We start from the raw sequence: 21,979 nt of genomic DNA, 5'->3' as shown, positions 1-21,979 counted from the left end.
CTGTATCATCTCGGTCATTTTGTAGACGAGGAAAGCGAGGCCCCAAGAGGGAAGGTCACTGCTCCCAGTTATGGAGCCTTGAGTCTCAGAGCCAGGATGGAGCCGGGCAACTTCGCACTCCCAGCCCGAAACACCAGAGATTCTACCTTCCCAAACGGTGATTTCGTACCCCTGAGACTTGGACAGGTCCAGGTTCACGTTTGAGACATGGGCAACAAAAAGCCACCCTCACAGCCTGCAGGCACACAGGCCCAGGTGCCGCAGTGCGGCTGCCCTGAGCCTGGGGTCATCATGCTGTGCCCGTGCACACACCAGGCTCAGGTCCGCCACCCCGGCCCCGGTGCCCTGGGAGCTGTGTCCGTGGTCACCTGGTTCGGAGCAGGTGACTCAACACCCCAGTGCTGGCTCCTCTGTGAGTTACATCTTCCGTCGGACAGCATGTGTTCTCTGTGTGCACGTGTGTGAAACCTGCAAGACAAGCAGATGAGACCCTCCTGCCAAAATATTTGTTGTTGCACAGAATAGAAAGTCTTTTTTTTTTTTCTTTTTTTTTTTCTTTTTTGCGGTACGCGGGCCTCTTACTGTTGTGGCCTCTCCCATTGCGGAGCACAGGCTCCAGACGCGCAGGCTCAGTGGCCATGGCTCACCCAGCCACTCCGCGGCATGTGAGATCCTCCTAGACCGGGGCACGAACCTGTGTCCCCTGCATCGGCAGGTGGACTCTCAACCACTGGGCCACCAGGGAAGCCCAGAAAGTCATTTTTGACATATGGCTCTCAACACACAGCTACACCAAACCAGCAGAACGGTGCCGAGGGTTACAGGTTTGCCGGAAAGTGGGAGTCAGGAACCACACCGTCTCATCTCCCTCCAGGAAAGTGCCCTTGGGATTGGTTCCCTCCCCCAGAGCAGCGCCCCCCCAGGGAGGGACTTTGTCATAGTCACCTAGGATCCCCAGAACTTCACACACGCAGAGCCTGACTCAGGGCTCTTGGGGGCTTACCTTTGGCTTTAAACTTCACGAGGTGTCCTGTGTGCAGAAGTGGTGGGGGCATCAGGACTGTGGAAGATCAGACACGGGACCTGCATCCCAGGTCTAAGTTCACGGCGAGCGATGCCTGGCCTCTGAGCTGTCCCAAGGGCACAACCAAAGTCCTGAGGAGTCTGGGCCAAGGGAAGGGAGTGGTCACCTCCCACTGGGCACCTGGAGTCGTCCCGGAAGATGCAGCGTCTGAGTTGGAGGGTGAGAGGTAGGGGGTGCGTAGGGAGCAGAGAGGGAGGAGGGGTGGGAGGGAAGGAGGGAGGGGGGAGGGCACAGGCAGAGATGCAGGGGTCGGTGGCGGGGGAACTGCGGGCCTGTCGTCTTGAAGAACTAAGGACGGATTCCAGGCTCTCGCCTGCTGAGGCTACGCTGTCCTCACGGCCCTCAGCACACTGTCATCATCCCTGGGGCTCCTTCTCAGCCTCCTCTCCTTCTTGGTCTTCAGGTGCCGCAGGCTGCAGGCTGGCTTGGCTGAGGCCACTTGCTCTCCTTCATTCTCCCCCACCAGGCAACCCGCCCAGGCCTGTGACCATAAACCCAGCCAGGGATGCTCCCCCAAGCTCGGCCTGCAGCCGGGCCTCCCGGCCTCTGGCATCAGTAGCCTTGTGACCTCTACCCTAGCCCATCGTTCGACATCTCCAGCCTGGCAGGTTCAAAACAGAGCCCTTTGGAAGTTTAAGCATAAACAGGATATTTGCATAGCCTTAAACTACCCCTCACCAAATATTTAGCAATTAGAAAGGGGGAAATGGGGGAGTTTACAGTGGAGGATTCTGGTAGACTCAACCTTAGCCAAGTGATGAAGGCGGATGTCAGCTGCAGTAAGACATCACGTACTCCTGACACTGCACTGAGAAGGGCACCGCAGCCCCCGGTGCCCTTCCCCATAAACATGGGAAGACTCTGTTGTACCACAGTGAGGAGGGAGTTGGAAGCAGGGAAATGAACAGATCCTGTGCGCGAATGTTCATAGCACCGTTCTTCACAATGGCTGAAAGGCGGAAGCAACCCAAATAAATGTCCATCAGCCGGTGAGTGGGTAAACAAAATGTGGTCTTTCTTTATGATGGAATATTTTTTTTCTTAACTTTTTATTTTATACTGGAGGAGAGTTGATTAACAATGTTGTGTTAATTTCAGGTGTACAGCAAAGTGATGCAGTTACATGTACACATGTATCTATTCTTTTTCAAATTCTTTTCCCATTTCAGTTGTTACATAATATTGAGCAGAGTCCCCTGTGCTATACAGTAGGTCCTTGTTGGTTTTCCATTTTAAATAGAGGAGTGTGTACATGTCAATCCCAAACTCCCTAAGTATCCTTTCCTCCCACCCTTCCCCTCTGGTAACCATAAGTTCGTTCTCTAAGTCTGTGAGTCTGTTTCTTTTTTGTAAATAAGTTCATTTCTATCTCTTTTTTTTAGATTCCGCATTCCCTTTCTCCGTCTGACTTACTTCACTCAGTATGACAATCTGTAGGTCCACGCATGTTGCTGCAAATGGCATTATTTCATTCATTTTAATGGCTGAGTAACATTCCGTTGTATTATATATATGTACCACATCTTCTTTATCCATTCCTCGGTCAGTGGACATTTAGGTTGCTTCCACGTCTTGCCTATCGTAAGCAGCATTGCAGTGAACATTGGGGTGCATGTAACCTTGTGGACCATGTTTTTCTTTTTTTTTTTTTTTTAAGATGTTGGGGGTAGGAGTTTGTTAATTAATGTATTTATTTTTGCTGTGTTGGGTCTTCGTTTCTGTGCGAGGGCTTTCTCCAGTTGTGGCAAGAGGGGGGCCACTCTTCATCGCAGTGCACGGCCCTCTCACTATTGCGGCCTCTCTTGTTGCGGAGCACAGGCTCCAGAGGCGCAGGCTCAGCGGCCATGGCTCACGGGCCTAGCTGCTCCACGGCACGTGGGATCCTCCCAGCCCAGGGCTCGAACCCGTGTCCCCTGCATTAGCAGGCAGATTCTCAACCACTGCGCCACCAGGGAAGCCCTGGACCATGTTTTTCTCCAGCTATCTGCCCAGGAGTGGGATTGTAGGATCATAAGGTAGCTCTATTTTCAGTTTTATAAGGAACCTCCAAACTGTTCTCCAGGGTAGCTGTACCAATTTACATTCCCACCAACAGTGTAGGAGGGTTCCCTTCTCTCCACACCCTCTCCAGCATTTATTGTTTGTAGATTTTTTTGATGATGGCCATTCTAACTGGTCTGAGGTGATATCTCATTGCAGTTTTGATATGCATTTCTCTAATAATTAGCAGTGTTGCACAGCTTTGCACATGCCTCTTGGCCACCTGTATGTCTTCTTCGGAGAAATGTCTATTTAGGTCTTCTGTCCATTTTTTGATTGGGTTGTTTGTTTTGATGATATTAAGCTGCATTGAGCTGTTTGTAAATTTTGGAGACTAATCCCTTGTTGGTCACACCTTATGATGGTGTTATTCAGCCATAGAAAGACTTAATTTCTGGCACATGTTACAACATAGATGAACCTCTGAGACATTACACTCAGTGAAATAAGCAGACAGAAAAGGACAAATACTCTGACTCTACTTATGTGAAATACCCAGAAGAGGCAAATTCACAGAGACAGAAAGTCAGATGGTGGTTGCCAGGGGCTGGGGGAAGGTGGGGATGGGGAGTTATTGCTTAATGGGGACACGGTTTCTGTTGGGCTGTTTTTAAACCCGTGGGCACTAGACAGTGGTGATGGTTGCACAGCATTGTGAATGTCATGAGTGCCACTGAATTGTGCTGTTAAAAATGTAAATTGCTGGGCTTCCCTGGTGGCGCAGTGGTTGAGAGTCCGCCTGCCGATGCAGGGGACACGGGTTCGTGCCCCGGTCCGGGAGGATCCCACATGCCGCGGAGCGGCTGGGCCCGTGAGCCATGGCCGCTGAGCCTGCGCGTCCGGAGCCTGTGCTCCGCAGCGGGAGAGGCCACAACAGTGAGAGGCCCGCGTACAGCAAAAAACAAAAAAAAAGGAAATTGCTATTTAGAATAGCAAATTTTATGTTCTACATATTTTACCACGATTTAGAAAAATTAGTAATGCAATACACCAAAACCCATTGATTTGTACACTTTAAATAGGTGATTGACGTGGTTATGTGAATTGTATGTCAATACATCTGTTTAAAAAAACAAAAAAATTGAGGGACATTCTACAGAATGGTCACTGTTCTCCCAGGGGCATGCCACGTGGGCTCCCTCCCTTCCTCTGCTCAGGTGCCATGTCCTAGTCTGCTCGGGCTAGACAGACTGGGGTGCTTACATAACAGACATGTATCTTCTCACAGTTCCGGAGGCTGGAAAGCCAAGATCGAGGTGTTGCATCTGTAGGAAGAATGATTAAGGAGGAGGCGGCTCTTGTGTTCCTCTTTCCCCTGAGCCCCTGGTCCCCTTTGTCCTCTCCTCCCCCTGCACCAGCTTCCCCCAGACTCGCTGCCACCTGCTGCGTCACCTGCTCTGCGGCGGGGGGCGGTGGGGGGGCGGCGGGAGGGGGCCGTGTCTTCTTCGTCCACAGCCTGGCCTCCAAAGCCGTCATGCGCGTGGATGAGTGAGTAGAATTCTCCCAGTAGTAAGTGTTCCATGCTGTTGGTGCAGTAGGGGTGTGAGCAGGAGTGGGGATGCGTTTGGACAGCAGGGCCCAGGGCGGGGCAAGGACTCCAGGCGGCCTCCTGGCCCACGGAGAGGCTCACAGCCCCTGTGAGTCTGCCGCGATGTTCAGCCGTCAGCCGTTCGTCAAACGGAGGTACGAGCCAAAGGAAAACGTGGATCCCCACTGCACTGGCCATTTCCACATTGTCCAGGGCACTCAGGCCTGGTGTTCTTAATCGCTTTGTTATCTGAACACCCGGCGCTTTGATTATGAGCTGCTGAGGACGACTTCATGTGGAGATTTTACTGTGCACACAAACCTGGCAGGACAAGAGTAAGAATACAGCTTTCCCAGAAATATATTTAAAGAAAAAAACGTTAAGAACCCGGCAGAACATAAAGTGCTGGTACGACGTGTGAGGCAGCGAGGAGGTGCAGGGGGCCAGACAACCCCCCCAACAGCCTGCCCCCAGGCCTGCCAGGAACGTGGGTGCAGGGGTCTCCCGGGCCCCCCGCACATGCACACACAAACCTCCTTCCTCCCTGAGCAGGGCATGGTCAGAGGACCGGGGAGAGCTTCTCCAGGCTGGGGTGCCAGTCCCAGGAAGGCCTGTCCCAGAGGGGCACCCGTGGCTAGCGTCTCTGCGGCCTGGGGAGAGCCCTGCCATCCCCCGCTCTCTCCTTCCACAGCCGACGAGCCCCCAGGCTCTGCCTGCCCGCCCCCCCAATCTGGCCTGTGCCCCAGGTGGGCTGCGGAACGCCAGACCAAGGCCAACTCTCCATCTGCACGTGTCAAGGTGACGGCCAGCGTTTGTCATCCTGAGCTCTCACGTGCGTGTCCTTTCCACCACTAGAGGAGACAAAGCAGAGGCACTATTATTTGCATTCTAATGATCGGGAAATTGAATAATAATAATAGTCCCCTTTGAGTGCGTTAAGAAGTAGGAACCATTATCCTCCCCACTTTAGAGCTGGGGGAACGAGGATCAGAGAGGTGCCAACCTGCCCGGTTTGTGGTTGACCAGGAGATGAGCCAGGTGGGCTGGCTGCTCCTGGCCCCCTTGGGCCCTGGGGCCCAAGGCCGGGGTGGCTCACCCAAGCTCTAGCCGGAGACGGGCTGGCCCCTGGCCGCACCCCAGTGCCTGGGCAGGGGGGGTGCACTCCCACCCCAGCCCCCCAATGCGGCTTTGTCCTCCGTACAACCTTTTCTTTAAAGCAAAACATCCTCTGGAATGAGCCCACCCGGAAACTTTATTGATCCAAAGAAAAAACTGAATTCGTTTCATAAACTGTCACTCTCGACACTCTCCGGGGGCCACCTCCGGTTTCCAGGGCCCCGGGGAGCCTGAGTGCCTACGTCGGACCCTCGTCCCTCCCTCTTCAGACGACACCAGGTGGCCTTCAAGGCCGGGCCGGGCCCTGCCATCCCCACCTCGAGACATGGCGCTGGGGTCACCTCTCTCCCCCACTCCATGGTGAGGCTGTGCCGGGCTCCTTCCCACCCCACACAGGTGCACGTGCATGCACACACCAACACACATGCCCACACGCGCGCACAGGCACACACGCGCACATATGCACACACGTGCACACACACATGCACACACGCCCCCCCGTGCACGCACACGCAACATGGACACACAAACATGGACACGCCTTCACTCACCCTCTTCTCAGCAGTCGGCACTTCCCCTCTCACAGCCCCCTCACGCTGGGATTAGCTACTCTAGCTCCTGTGACGGTCCGTTCATGCGTGTCTCCCCCTACCCAGGCAAGAGCTCCCTAGGCGAGGCCACGTCATCGTCGTCGCCGAGGTCCCCAGCACCGGTCCAGCCGGAGAAGCCGGCTGAGGGAGTGATGATGACACCAGGATTCCGAGGGTCAGGCCGCTCGTCTCTGCCCCAGTGCGAAGCCATCGGGGGCAGCCGAGGGGCCTGAAGGCCTTCCTGCCTCGGGGCCGGAGCTGATGCCCTCACACTGGGCCGTGCGTCCAGTTTCCTTTTCCTTCCACCACCCCCGCCCCTGCGACCTGGTGTGTCACCCCCAGGAATCCTTGGCAGACCCGTCCCCGTCACCCCGCCCTGGTTCCTGGGGCGCACCTCCACACGGGGCTGCCGGCTGTGTGCTGAGCGGGGGCCGAGGGCCTCACCCACATTCTGCCAGGCCCTCCCCTGGCAGGTGAGCCATGGCGCGCAGTCGTGGCCTGGGGTCCCGGGCAGGGGTGAGGAGAGGGGGGGTCAGGGAGGACATCTCCTGTGTGCCATTTATGAACTGCGCTCAGGTGCTGAGGGGGCACAGACCCCAGGGGAGCCAGGTGGGGCCGCCGGCCGCAGGAAGTTCTGAAGCTGGCGCAGCCTGAGCAGCAGCTGTGAGTGCCCGGAGGGCTGGGCCTGTGCCCTCTGCCCCGGCGCTCCCGCCGCCTCCACCGCCCAGGCAGCCCGGCCGCCAGCGCCACCTACTCATGGCTCACACACTTAGGTTCTGGCCTTTGCAAAAAGAGTTCTTTGCATCACTTAGTTTTGGTCCCACCCATGTCTGGCTGCTTGGAGGCCCCATCGAGGGCCAGAGGGATTTCTAGGAAAGGCGGTCACGTGGAAAGGGTTTTGCAGGCGAGTAATCTGGGAGAAGCTGGGCTGCTTTAGGCTCATGTGCCCACGATTCCAGCCGCATCCCCGAAGGTGTCCCGACGCTGTCGTTGCATCTGAGTCTCTGTAAGGCAGGTCTCGCCGGTGCCTGCAGTAAGGAGACAGGCATTGTGAGGCTGAGGAGGGTGGGGCAGCCCGCATCCCCAAACACATCGGACCACAGGACCCTTCTTTGGAGGAGCATCTTACGCACCAGGGTTTGGGGCACCTCCTGCAGAAGGCCCTCCTGCTCTAGGCAGCCCGCCGCCATCATGGAGCTGGCGAGGGTGGGTCCCTCCGCCTCTTATGGAAACAGTCAGCTACTGGAAAGGTAGAAGAATCCCAGCACTGAACTCCTTCCCGTTTCCCTCAGCTGTATTCATGCAACATGGCACCAACAGGGAAAATCACACATAGGACATATTTATTTAGAGGTCTGGCCAGCCTCTGGAAATGAGCATTTCAGGGCTGGCCAGGAAAGAGGCTGGAGTTATGTGGGAGCATTTCAGTGTATGGCTGTCCCACAATTTGTATTCCAGTCTCCAGCTGATGGACGTGTAGATGGTTTCCGGTTTTTTCACGATTATAAATCATACTGTGGTGAGCCGTGTTGGCATGCCTCCTGTGAAAATGGGCTAGGTTTTCTTTAGAACAATTTTCCCCACACTTGCTGGGTAATAAGCATCACCTTGGAGAGCTTGTTAAATATACATATTACCAGGTCTGTCCCTGGTGGGTCTTGAGTTTTAGACCCGGGGAATCTTTTCGTTCTTTCAACAGGATTTCAGTGATTACTGTCATCAGGGAAGTTTAGCCAAGCCCTGATTCCGAAGCAGGAGAACTGGCTCAGCGAACGCGGTTCACGGTTGACTAATTAGATATGCCCATCACGCCAAAGTGGATGCGCCCGGCTCTGTCTGCTCCAGCAGTGGAAAAGAATCCCATTTTCCCACATCCTTGCCAATTCTTTGTACCGTGAGGTATTTATTTAAAAAAATTTTTTTCCAAACCTGAAAAGTGTGTAATAATATCTTGTTTTAATATAATTTGTGTTCCCTGTACTTTCAGTGTGGTTGAGCTCTTTTTCAGTGTTTAATGACCATTCAAGTTTCCTTTTTGTGAATTACCTGTTCATAGCCGTTGTTCACTTTACCATGGGATGCTTGTCTTTTTTTTTTTTTTTTTTTTTGCGATACGCGGGCCTCTCACTGCTGTGGCCTCTCCCGTTGTGGAGCACAGGCTCCAGACGCGCAGGCTCAGCGGCCATGGCTCACGGCATGTGGGATCCTCCCGGACCAGGGCACGAACCCGTGTCCCCTGCATCGGCCGGCGGACTCTCAACCACTGCGCCACCAGGGAAGCCTGGGATGCTTGTCTTTTAAAAAGTAGTTTGTAATAATCTTTTATACATTCTGCTCCTGCTCCTTTGTCAGTTACGTGTATTGCAAACATTTACTTCCAGTCTGTGGTTTGTCTTTTCACCTTGTTTATGGTGTCTTGTTGAACAAAAGTTTTAAATTGAGTTACAATCAGATTTATTAATCTGATCAATTTTCATTTTCATTTTGTTATGGTTTGTGCATTTTGTATCTTGTTTAAGACGTCCTCCCCTCCCCATAGTTAGAAAACTGGTCTTCTACCTTCTTCTCCAGAAGTTTTAAAGTTTTGGTTTGCACATTCAGATTCTGAATACACACACATTTGCCGTGTGTGCGTGGCGTGAGGCGGAGGATTTAATTTTATTTTCTATGTGGATAGCCAGCTGTTCCAACACCATCTTTTAATAGCCCACCCTTTCCCCTCTGATCTGTAATGCCACCTCTGTCATAGGTCAGCTTTCCATATGAGCTTTTATCACTCTCTTTAAATGTGGTCTTTAAAAAACAGCTTTACTGAGATATAATCCACAACCGTACAATTCACCCATTTAAAGTGTACAATTCAAGGGGTTTTAGTATATTCACACACCATCATCATCAGTCAATTTGAGAACATTTGCATCTCCTCTAGAAGAGACCGTGTACCCCCCTCACCATTTAGCTACCCTCCCCACATCTCCCCAGCCCTGAGCAGCCCCTAACCAACTTTCTCTCTATACAGATTTCCCTATTCTAGAAATACATGAATGAAACCATATAATATGTGCCCTTTTGTGGCTGGCTTTTTTCACTTGGGTATATACCTAGGAGTGGAATTGCTGGGTCATATGGTAACTGTGTAGGTCATATGAGGAACTGCCAGACTGTTTTCCAAAGCAGCTGTACCATTTTACATTCCCACCAGCATCGTGTGAGCGTTGATTCTTCCACATCCTCTCCTACACTTGTTATTATCTGACTTTTAGATTCTGGCCATCTCAGTGGGTGGTGAAGTAGTATCATTATTGTCTTGATTTGCAGTTCCCTGGTGACTAATGACGTCAGGCATCTTTTCATGTACTTACTGGCCATTTGCGTATCTTCCTTGGAGAAATATATATCAGATCTGTTGCCCATATTTAAATTGGGTTGTCTTTTTATCATTGAGTTCTGAGTTCTTTATTCTGGATATAAGGCCCTTATCAGATATATGATGTGCTAATGTCTTCTCTCATTCTGTGGGTTGTCTTTGCATTTTCTTGATGGTATCCTGTGACGCACAAAAGTTTAATTTTGATGAAGTCTAAATTACCTATTTTTTCTTTTGTTGCTCTTGCTCTTGGTGTCATATCTAAGAATCCTTTGATAAGTCTGAGGCCATGAAGATGTACCCCTATGTTTACTTCTGAGTTTTCTATTTTTAACTCTTACATTTGAGCGATTTTGATCTTTGAGCCATTTTGAGTTCATTTGTTGCCTGTGATGTGAGATAAGGGTACAAGTTTATTCTTTTACATGTGGCTATCCAGTTGTCCCAACACGATTTGCTGAAAAGATTATTCTTTCCCCTTTGAATGGTCCTGGCTCCCTCGTTGAAAATCAGTTAACCTACACACACAGTTTTATTTCTGCTAGAACCTTCAGTTCTATTCCATTGAGTTTTATATCCGTCGTGTACCACACTGACTTGATCACTGTTGCATTGTAAGTTTTGAGAAAGGGAAGTGTGAATCCTACTTTGTTCTCCTTTTCAAGATTGTTTTTTGGCTATTATGGGTCCTTTGCACTTCTGTGTGAATTTTAGAATCAACTCATCAGTTTCTACAAATAAGTCAGCTGGGATCTGATAGTGACTGCCTTGAGTCTGTAGTTCTGGGGACTTTGCCGTCTTAACCATGTTAAATCTTCCATTCCATGAACGTGGGATACTTTTCCATTTATTTAGATCTTTAATTCCTTTAATAATATTTTGTAGTTTTCAGAGTATAAGTTTTGCATTTCTGTTGTTACATTTATTCCTAAATATTTTATTCTTTTTGATACTCTTGTAATTGGAATTGCATTCCTGTTAGATGTGTTTTTAAGAAAGCATTTTAGAGTAAATTTTTCTTAAGCTGAAGGCTAACATGCTAATGGTCCCAGGTAGTGAAGCAGGTAAGTCCTGAAGGATCTTGCCCCTCCCCCTGCTAGCCCAGCAGCTGTTCCAGATGTTGTGGATGGGTCTCTGCCTTGTTTCCTTTCTGTCTAAATGAGAGGCCGGGGGGTGGGTGGGGGTGCGGTGAGATCAATGAGATTAATCAGTCCTCTCTCCAGAGGTGGGGCTGATGGAGAGAAAGGCCCGAAATATTCCCTTGGTATTCATCTCTCCTGGCAGGGGAGCAGTAGGTCAGGGGAGATTGCCCTCACCATCCAAACCTGATCTAGTGAGGACTGTGGTCAGTTATGAGTGTGAGCGAGACAAGCCTCTGCCCTGGAGGATCCCCCAGGTTTGTGGGGAAGAGAGACACAAACTCAACACAGAATGGTAAGGCTGGCTTGGGGACACCACACTGCCAAGGACTGAGTTTGCTTGTGAAGGGCACAGCCAGCAATGTCTGTGAAAGTCCAGGAAGGCTTCTTGGAGGAGGTGACATTTGAGCCTAATCTTGAAGGAAAGGCAGATTCTCTGGCAGACAGAGAGGTTAAGGCTTTCCAGCCGCGGAAAAGATCTACATGGAGGTCCACAGGTGAGAAAGACGCCACAGCTCTCCTATGGCCCCCACCTTGCTAATATAATATTAAATGACTCAAAAAATGTTATAAACTAAAGGTTTTCTCATCTCAAAAGACCTTCCCAGGGTTAATAGTAATTAAGTTTTATTGTCATTACCTTGGAAATTGCCCTGCCATGCATCTGTGAACCCTGGCTTATTTATATATAAGCGTATAAATCATTATCTCATGCAATTGCTTTTAACTATGAGGAAACATAGTTAACTTGGAGAATTAACAAGTTCAAGTGCTTTAAATGTACCAACTCGCTCTGTAGTGGTGGGGGGAAGTCCTGATTGGTAGCGCTTGCCACTTGCCATGGTGTAAATTCTCCCATCATGGCTGATTTTCAGCCACCAGCATGATGTCACTGAACGTGGAGTTGGAGAGACACGTGCACGGTCAGTATAGACCAGGGCAGCACTCGGCTGTGTGCAACTCACTTAATTTATGTTCTCATAAAGAAAACGTGATCCCACGACTCTCTCTGGGGTGAAACCAGTGTCAGCAACGGAGACATCAGCTGATTTCATCCCCAGTGTGCAGTTGTGGTTGTGTTGATGTAGCCCCAGGAGAGAGGCTGGACGGATGGATGGATGGATGCGGATTACACAGAGAGGAGACTGTGTCTCACCTTTGCAGAGCACAGAGCAGCCAGCAGTGAACAGAGCAAAGGGGTTCCGGGGGAGTTGTCGAGAGGGGAGGGGAGAGGAGGAGAAAGAGCTAAGAATTCCCAATCCTGTAAGAAATGCTGCCCAGCAAGAGCCTTTGCTAGGCTCTGACCCCTGCGCCATCCAAGTCTGGGCAGCACTCAGAGGGGAGCCAGGTATCTGGAGAACAGCCACGCATCTCTGCTGCTGATGTCTGGACCCTGGTCCCAGCCAGCAGTACCCCTAAGACATAGCCCCAGCTGGAGCCCGCATCGGAGCTGGCATGCAGAGTGCCCGTTTCCACTGTCTGTCCTCGAGCCTGGGCGCAGAGGGCCCTGAAGTGGCCCCCGTCAGTGCCTTGGTGGCTTTACGAGGGCTCCCAGGCAGCCCTCGCCTCGGTCCTGCCCGAGTGTCGGCCACGCGGGACTCAGAATGGGGAGATGGGTCCAGAATATGTGGGAGCCAGGGACGGGGTGTGGGCCCCTGGGTGGCAGGGGACGGACCCCCCCCCCCGAAGGGTGAGGCTCCCCTCACTCAACACGTCGTGGCAGGGGGAGCTTTCCCCCGGGGGCAGCCCCGCCCTGTCCTGTTGGCCACAGCCGTCCTCTTTCTTTCACAGCAGCCCCAGTAACTTCACCTTCTGCTCCTGAATTCGGTCTGAATGTTTGTTTTGCCCTTTCTGACCAGCTTTTCTTCTCCATCCCTTCCTTCAAGCCTGATGCAGGTGACCCTGCCGCTGTAGCAGCCAGTGCCCCGGCCGGTGCCCCTGTGGCCCGAGATGTGCCCCAGCCCCGCTGGGCCCTGCTCTCCGCGCTCCTCCGCCGTCACCACTGTCCCCCACTCTGCTTCCAGGGCCTTTGCTCCAGCTGTTTGTTCTCTAGAGGCCGGAACCCACGCTGAGTTAAAAAAAGAAAATCCCAGAGACATCTCGGGGTCTGGTGCTGACCTTGCACAGTCGAAGCCCTGGCTGAGCACAGGGGCGGGTTGTGGGCAGGGCTGCCAGGTTCTGTAGTGATGGGCCTCCCAGACCTACAGGTCCCACACCAACAATGCCACCCCGCCTGCCAGGCTTGAGGGGAAGCCCTGCCGCCCCCACCCCACCCCCGCCTCAGTGAGCCACGCCGCAAGTGCTTCATGTGGGGAGAGTCAAAGACTGAGAAAATACGGGCCTCTGGACGGGCGTGTGTTAGGGTTCAGGGACTCTGCATTCCTGGCCCAGAGCAGCCAGGGGCACAGCACCTGTCCCCTTGCCTCCAAGGTGACCACGTCCCCAGCCGACCTGAAGCGTTGCTCTCTAGAGCAAAATTTTTTTTTTTTTTTTCGGCTGTGTTTGGCTCTTCGTTGCTGCACGTGGGCTTTCTCTAGTTGCGGCGAGCGGGGGCTACTCTTCGTTGAGGTGCGCAGGCTTCTCATTGCGGTGGCTTCTCTTGTTGCGGAGCATGGGCTGTAGGCGCTCAGGCTTCAGTAGTTGTGGCGTGTTGGGCTCAGTAGTTGTGGCTCGTGGGATCTGGAGCACAGGCTCAGTAGTTGTGGCACACAGGCTCAGTAGTTGTGGCTCGCGGGCTCTAGAGCGTAGGCTCAGTAGTTGTGGCGCACGGCCTTAGTTGCTCCGCGGCATGTGGGATCTTCCCAAACCAGGGCTCGAACCCGTGTCCCCTGCACTGGCAGGCGGATTCTTAACCACTGTGCCACCAGGGAAGCCCTAGGCCGTTTAATTTTTTCAAAGAGAAGTTTTTATAAATGTCTGCACAGAAACATCCGTATTGGTGGGTTCTTGCTCCTCAGGACCCGCCGTGACAATAGCTCGCAGGGGCTAAGTCTGCCTTCCGAGGGTGGGGGGACACACCAAGGTCTGCTGGGCGGGGCATCAGGAGGGCAGCCCCCGCCCAGGGCCCGGCCCACAGCTTGCGTTGTTCTCTGGGAGCCAAGGATGCAGGAGCAAAGGTTAGGGAAAGCCAGACGTCGCTTTCTGGACCAGCTGTGGTGCCAGCAGGGCGGTTATTTATGAGACGGTGGAGCGTCCACACATCAAGGCTTCCTCCAGCAGCACAGCTGGTGAGGGCTCTGAAATGATCTCATGGTGCCCCCTCTCCTGAGCCACTGGAGAGAAAACGGGGCGTCACCCGCAAGGACCTGGGCTTCTCCCGAGCCTCATACAGACCCGGGCAAAACCTCGTCCCCGCGCTGCTGGGTTTCCGCACAGCCTCCGGGACGCTGTGTGCAGGAGTGTCTGTCCGGCCTTAACCGGGGCCGCTCCCCGCAGGCGGTCGGATGGGTGGGTTGTGTGCGGTGGCGCCTTCCCCCGCCTGAGGAAGGCGGCTCGGAGCTTAAAGACGGCGCCTCCTTGGCGGCGGCCAGGCTTGTTCAGAGCATGCATCGCAGGTCCTAATTTTTTATCTGTTCCAAAAGCTGCCAATTGCTGGATCGAGCTGGGCCCACCATTCTGGCTTCTAAGCCACCTCCAAAGACAAAGGCCAGTCAGCAGAAATTGAAATTCAGCTTCAAAATGGTGACGTGGGCTCAAGCCACAGCGTCACCATCCCCTGGGCCCATGCAGGATGGCAGACGAGAGAAGGTGTGGGCAGTAGCCACGTGGGCTCAGCATGTCCCCTTTGTCCAGGGTCAAAGGAGCTGGACCGCTAAGGCACACGAGACCCCCTCCAGGGAAGGCCATGGTGCTGGGGGGCTCACCCCTCTAACGTTAATCACCAGTTAGGGATTGGCCCCTGTAATTTTCGTCCACTGGTGCTTCCTTCCTGTGTTAATAGCCCAGAACGATGCCTTTTCCTCTCCATCCCGACAGACCCATTGGCTCTCCCGCATCTGTGGGGTCAGATCTATGGGGTTCCCTACTGGGCAGCCTTGGCCGACGGCTGCAGAGCTGAGGTCAGGCTCTCGGTTCAGACCCGGGGGTCCCTGGTGCTACAGCCTCTCTGATCTGCAGGCCCCCTGCGTGCACTGGCTCTCCAGCCCCTGGGCTCGGCTTTGAATGAATTCATTATTCCCAAGCCTGACGCAGCGTGCTGGGCCGCCAGTTTCTCCAGGCTGGCAGTGCTCGGACGCTGGCCACTGCCAAATCCAGTTGTTTGACTTAATGTTTCAAGGCCAAGTTCTTTCAGGAAAGTTCTCTCCATCCCCACCCCATCCCCCTTAGAAAAATAGATGTGCAGTTGACTGGCTTTACAGGGTTTTTAATCCTTCTTTCTATCCAAAGAATAGCATGAACAGCTCATTCGTCCACACACATAACACTCTCTCTCCGTCTCTGTCTGTCTCTCTGTCTCTCTCTCTCTCCTCCCAAATGCACATGAGCTGGAACTGGGAGAGTGTGGACGCTGAGCATTTCGGGGATGGGGGCTGCAGAGCAAGTGCTAGCTGTGGTCTAAGCAAAAGAAAGAGCCCTTGGCTGCCAGGAAATGGAGGTACTCATGGGTGGCCATGGGGAAATGCTGGAACCTTCCATGCGGGCTTTGCTGCAGCTGGATGTGCCTGTTGGCATTCCTCTTAATGCCTGTGATGTCTTAAAAACCTGACCTAGTTAATAATCCATCTATATATTTATACTCCCGCCTCTTCCCCACGGTGGGAGGGGTGGCGCCCTGCAGGCTCTGGACTTGGCCTTGCCTGTCCTGGTGGCGAGGGCACACACAGTCAGAGGGGTCTTTCTTGTGCTCCGAAGGCACCATCAGAGCCAAGAGAACTTTTCCTGGCCCAGAATTCTGAGTCAAGGTGTGACGTGGGCCTTGGCAAAGGCGAGCATCTCCAGGCCTTCCTCAGACAGCCACTCCCACCCCTTTGCCACTGTGCTGAGACTGGGATGTAGCCCCAGGCTGGGAGCTGTAGGAGGGCGGGGTAGCATCCGTCCCATCTGCCCAGGGGCCCCTGTCCCATGGGATGCACCCAGTGACTCAGCGGGAAAGGGAGACAGAGGGGGTCCATGGCCCAGCACTGCCACTTACCTGCTCTGGGACCAAGGGGTTCACAGCCCCTTTCTGAGCCTGCTTCCTCATCCATAGATCAAAGGCCAGATCATAATCCTGCACAGACTGAGGGGCAGAGTGGGCTCGTGGTATTGGCTGTGCCCTGTAACGTCCAAGAAGGCCCTGTGGTTTTTAGCAAACACCGTCGCCCACCTCTTTGCAGAAAACGGGATTCCCTGTCCCAGATAGAAAAGATCTCTCCTGTCCTGAGGCCCAAGATCACTGTTCTTTTGCTAAGTTTCCACCTGACCTGAGTGTGAGGCCTTCCTGTCTCCACGGCTCCCTGCGTGGGGAACACAGCGGCCGCTAAAGGAGGATGTGGCGCTTGAAGAATACAAGGCTCCAAAGGGAGGTCGAGGTGGGTGTTGTGTGCAGTGCTACTTCGGGGTCTGGGCTTGTGAATTAAAGGGGGGCCGGGCAGGAGGACGGCCTGCCTGCCAGCAAGCCTCCGGTTAGTGTCCTGGTGAACAAACGCGTCCTGAGCGTCCAGCCGGGGCAGCGGCGTACAGGAAGAAAAGAGCATGCGCAGGGAAGGTCCATGCAGGATGGTGGAAGGAGAGGAATTTGGCCACAACCAGGTGATCAGGGCCATTTAGGCCACCACAGCGCCGGGTGGAGGCTCCTGACGGTGGGGCGGAGCTGGGGGCCTCATTCACAGACCCAGGGCCCGGGGCACAGGGTGGGGTCCATCCCAGCCCTGGTGGAAGATGGGAGGAGGCAGGGCCCTCCTGGGAGCCCGGGCTCCAAGCAGCGCAGACGGAGAATGTCAGGTCTAGCACAGGGTCTGGGCTGGAAACAGGCCCAGAGTGAAGCAGACTTGCCCAGAACAACATGGCAAGTGGCTGGCATTGTGCTGCTTCCCTCATTGTACAGGGGTGGAAACTGAGGCAGCGTTTGTGCAGGCCGCTCCTTCTTCCTGCTGGGCAGCCCTCAGGTGGTCTGCCTGTGGCAGCAAGGTGGTCCTCACTGCCCATTAGCGTCACAGGGGGAGATGAGACCAGCCAACCCCTGGGCCAACCCCAGACCAACTAAGGGAACTCTCTGGGTGGGGGTTGGGTCCAGTCATCAGCATCCCTAATTGATCTTTTCAGAGACTAGACCTTTGTTTCGGTGATTTTTCTCTGTTGTTTTTCTGTTTTCAATTTCATTGTTTTCTGCTCTGATCTTTATTATTTCCTTCCTCTGCTTGCCTTGGGTTTGTTTTGCTCTTCTTTTCCTGTTTTCTGAAGGTGGGAGCTTAGATGATGGATTTGAGAACTTTCCTCCTATGTAAGCATTTTTTTTTTTTAATTTATTTATTTATTTATTTTTGGCTGCGTTGGGTCTCCGTTGCTGAGCGCGGGCTTTCTCTAGTTCCGGCGAGTGGGGGCTACTCTTCGTTGCTGTGCATGGGCTTCTCATTGAGGTGGCTTCTCTTGTTGCGGAGCAGGGGCTCTAGGCGCATGGGCTTCAGTAGTTCTGGTGCATGGGCTCGGTAGTTGTGACTCACGGGCTCTAGAGCGCAGGCTCGGTCGTTGTGGCGCGCGGGCTTAGTTACTCCACGGCACGTGGGATCTTCGCGGACGAGGGCTTGAACCCATGTCCCCTGCACTGGCAGGCAGATTCTTAACCACTATGCCACCAGGGAAGTCCCCTACGTAAGTGTTTTAGTGCTATAAATTTCCCTCTGGGTCCTGCTCTAGCTGCATCCCACAGCTTTGATACCACACACGAGTCATTGTTCTAAGCTCCCCAGGTGATTCCGATAAGCAGCTGGATCTGAGAACCAGCCTTCTCATCTCCTGTCTGATCGTGGGCCTCTGGAAATGGAGCTGACAGAGCTTCCCAGTCTACTCCCTACCGTTCTGAGGAAGAAGTTAGGCTTTTTCTGCTGAAGAACCTTGTTTAGGGGTAACTTAAGACACCTTCCTCTGCCTTGTAACACACACTGGAAAAGTTAATTCTTAAGTTTGTATGGCAATAAGCAACTACTTAGGAAACTGGCGGGGAGGTGGGAAGGAGGGGGAGTGGGGCAGGAGGGAGAGGGGCCCTATCAGATGTTAAGTGTAGTGTAAAGCCTCAGTCCCTGGAACTGTACAGTCCTGACCCACACCTGGGCTGAGGGACCAGTGAGGGATGGTGTTCCTGCAGTGCCAGGCCCTGTGCCCAGAATCGGGCGCCCAGGAAGGAAGAGCATTTCAGACGGCACCTGGGGCCCTACTTTCCACAGGATCTTCAACCTACACAGCTTCCTTCTACCCATCGCCAGACCAGCCTGCCCATTCTCCAGTCCTGGCAACCTGAGCCCTTCAAATACACCGAGCCTAGGGCTCAAGTCCCACAGGTCACTGGAGGGGGTCTGAGGGGGTTGAGAGAGAAGATGAGTCAGTGGGGCTTCCCCGAACGTGGGGACGCCCTGACCCCCGAATCCTGAGCCTAAACCGCTGCCACCAGCCAGGTTCCCGCTTCTGGTCCTGCTTCCCCATCTGTAAAGAAGACAGCGCCCCCCTGAGGATCCCTGAGCAAATGCCTCTGGGGGCTGCTACCACCATCCCCCCACCGCAGCCAGATGGGAGCTGCTTCCAGGGCTTTCTGGAGGCCAGAGGGCCAGACTGTTCAGGGCTGGTTTATGGCTTCCCAGTAAGTCGTGGGGCAGGACCAGGGTCTGAGGAAAATCAGAGCAGTGTTGAGTGAATGTTCTGGAGGAGCAGCTGGTCCTCCTGGGCTGGAGACGAAACCGAAGAAAACAAGGTTCCGTCTAGGAATCGTCCAGGGCGCGGCGGCCCGCCAGGAGCCGGGGCAGCTTGGACGGGGTCCCTGCGCGCACAATCGGCCCAGTGTGGGGCACGCCGCTGGGATGAATGGCCCCTCACTGGGCGGCTTTGACCATTTACGAGGTGCTGTCTGGGCTGTGATGAATGAGGTGGCGTCTGTCAGCTTTTCGGGGAACCCAGCCGGGGTGGAAGGTGCCAAGTAAATATGGGGGAGGGGCGCTGGTCTCCCCGCTGGTTCTCTCCAGGCCCTCCAGACCGTGCCTCAGTTTCCCCGTCTGCGCCCACCCCCCGATGCCCGGCCCTGTGTTGTAAGTGCAGGTGGTGAGAGTCCTGGCAAGAAGGGAGCCCAGGAACTCCCTCTGCTCGGGCCTGTGCCCGGCAGGTGGCCGGCTCAGCTCTCTGGAAGGACAGACTCGTCCCATCTCTGTGCAGCCTCCCTGGGCTGCCTCGGGCCAGCATCTGCCCTCCCTGGGCCTCAGTTTTCTCACCTGAGAAATGAGGGGTTGTACCCTAAAGTCCCTCCGGCTCCTAGGTTTGGGGGCTCGTTTACTGTGTTTGGGGCTTGTTCCAGCCAGTGGGTACAGGGAAGATGCCAGCGTTGGAGTCCCAGCCCCACCACGTGCTGGCCAGGTGGCCCGAAGCAAACTGCCCCTCCTGTGTTCCCCCTCTCCAGGGGCTGAGACGCAAAGCCTTCTCCAGGTGGACCTGAAGAAGGTGCCACCAAGGTTGTGCTGGGTGGACCCCCAGTGCTCTCTGTCCCTAGGGTAATGGCTTCAGGCCTGTCTGGCACTGTGGGTAGGTGGGCAGAGGGGACGGGGTGAAGGCCAGCCCTGGGTGGTCTCCAGGTGGCATTCGTTGGACGTGGCAGGTACCACCAGCCCCAAGGTTACCTCAGCTCACCTGGGGGCACTCTGTAATTAACGGATACGCTCTGCAGAGCTGGTGGCATTTGCCATGCCCGGCTGGGTCTCTGGCCCCAAGGTCTGGGCTGGCCCGGGCTGGCCCTCCCACGGCTGGTGAGCTGCAGGACCTAGGTGGAACCGCTGTGCCTCTTGTTTATCTGGCTGGGCTGGAGCATAACCTTGACTTTCCAGCTTCCTTAATACCTCCGGTGAAGTGGTGGCAAAACAAAACTAGAAACTTTGCTTCTATTATTATGTACACGATTAAGACAGCTTTACCGCAGTCTCCAAGGGAACTTGGAGGAACGGTCCGACCCATTCTCCCACCTCGCTTAGACCGCTGTTTACCTCCTCTGGGCTCCTGCCAGCCCCCTTCTGTAGCCACGGTCACGTGCATGTATACCTCTTATCTCCCCCTGGTCCTTGCTCATAGCCGCATCTTATTTTACGGAGCAGATAAACCATACTCCCCTGTGGTTGGACTGGTTTGGACTGGTTCCTTTGCTGTCGTGAGCATCTCTATTGTACCTATAGCTTTTGTCCTTCCGTTCAGCTCACTTTTGTTGAAAATCTTCCACGTGCCATGCTCTGTATGAGGTCTCTTTAGAATGAAGTCTTTAGGACAGATTTCCAGGAATGGGGCTGAAGAACTTGATTCTTTTAAAGGATCTTAACATCTACAGCCACATTCCCCTCCAACAGAGCGTTGTCAGCTTGCATCCCTGGGGAGGAGGAGGACAGCAGAGTGTGTCTGCGCCCCAGGCATGCTGCATCATGGCAAACAGAGAGGCCGCACGGCCGCTGCAGAGTCACACGCAGGGGTCGGGAAGGCTGTCCCGGAGGCAGGGGTGCTGCCGATGAGACCCCCCCCCACCGTGGTGGACAGTCCTCGTGAACAGGTGCATCGGTCTCAGCGAGCAGCCCCCGGGAAGCGTTTCTTGATGCCCACCTGGGACGATTTGGCCCCTTCTGTACTGCCTGTGGCCCCTGGTCTGTGATGGCCATGAGCACTGTCACCTCATCACCAGCCCGACCAGTGCACACTGTCCTGTTCATTCCTCATGGGGACCAGGGGAAGTCACCTGCTCCAGCGGGATTTGCACCCCAGCTGCACCAGCCCAGGGTCCCTGTGCGAACTGCTCCCTCCAGGCCCGCCCCACTGTGGCCCCTGCTGACCTCCGAGGGGCCGGGAGGGTCTCCTTCCCTCCCTTTGCACGGGAGGAGCCCACGCTCTGAGCTCAGTGGCAGGTGGGGACCAGGCAGAGGTGCCAGAGGACAGCTGACACCAGGAGCAGGTCCTGAGCGATCTGGCTGCGGGTCCTTTTTCTCAGGGGCCCCAGGGGGGCTGAGTGAAGGAGGGGGTGCATAGCAGGCTGTCAGGGAGGGAGTGACTGCCACCCCACCCTGCAGGCGCCCTCTGAGACCTGTGATGTGCAAGACTGGAACTGAGCAGTAAAGTCCCTCTGTGGGGCTCATTAAACACAGGCTCTAAGACTTCACTTGGCTCCTGGGACCTTTGCCGCTGCCTGCGCTGCACCGGCCCACCCATCCCCGCCCCCATCCCTACCCCGCATACCATCTGTCCTGGGTCAGCGTCCGCCTAGGTCTCCTGTTGGCCCCTGAGGTGGGAATGTCCACCCCCAGATGGGAGGAGGGAGCAGGAGAGCCAGGAAGGTCAGCTGAAGCCCCGGGTTTATGAGTGGAGAATCTGAAGTCCAAAGAGGAGAGGGGACAGCTCTGAACTTGGCCTGTCCAGGCGGGAACTTGGGAGCACGTGGGAGGTAGTTTAGGAAAACCTTGGCTGAACAAGCCAGCGACCCCCTGAGCCAGACCTTAGGGAGTCAGGGGGGCGGGTCAAGCCAGTCTTGGAGCTACGCAATAGCTTCCTTGGGGTGAGAGGGCCCGAGGTCTGCTCGTAAGGGAAGAACACCTTCTGAGCTTCTGAGACCCCCTGCCGGGTCCTCGCCATGCATGAGCCACGCATACCCTCACGTGGGCAGGGGCAAGGCCCTCCTGGTCTGTGCTGCTGGGAAGGTTGTCCCTCATGAACAGTCATCTGCTTCTCTGTAACCTACAGGGTTTCCCTCTTTGCTTTGGCTGCCGGGGAACTCAAAGCTACGTTTTTTTTGTTGTTGTTGTTGTTGTTGTTCAAACTCCTGGGCCTCTGGCACTGTCCTAAACGTCACTGTGTGCCTTTCTAGGCTACCTGGGCCATTAAAAAAACCCAACTCTTTATTTCATCCATGTCATTCTATGTTGCAGGAGCCTGGTCTTTTCCGTCGGTGTGTGTTGTTTCATTGTATGACTG

General features: G+C 54.3%; 1 protein-coding gene across 2 annotated transcripts in view; it reads left to right on the top strand.

Moving 5' to 3' along the window:
- The window catches only part of LHPP (phospholysine phosphohistidine inorganic pyrophosphate phosphatase), a 141,144-nt gene that overhangs the window by 102,542 nt on the left and 16,623 nt on the right, over window positions 1–21,979 (top strand). The window contains exon 7 of one of the 2 annotated variants that reach the window (XM_060098447.1): window positions 8,058–8,238. The exons of the other annotated variant lie outside the window; for it this stretch is intronic. Coding sequence (XP_059954430.1) covers window positions 8,058–8,091 — 34 coding nt within the window. The 3' untranslated portion in view covers window positions 8,092–8,238. Of the gene's footprint in view, window positions 1–8,057; window positions 8,239–21,979 lie in introns of those variants that run through there. 2 annotated transcript variants of the gene reach the window in all.

The sequence above is a fragment of the Mesoplodon densirostris genome, chromosome 1 (genome assembly GCF_025265405.1).
Source record: "Mesoplodon densirostris isolate mMesDen1 chromosome 1, mMesDen1 primary haplotype, whole genome shotgun sequence".
Classification (NCBI taxonomy): Eukaryota; Metazoa; Chordata; class Mammalia; order Artiodactyla; family Ziphiidae; genus Mesoplodon; species Mesoplodon densirostris.
This window is presented reverse-complemented; position numbering and strand designations above follow the sequence as displayed.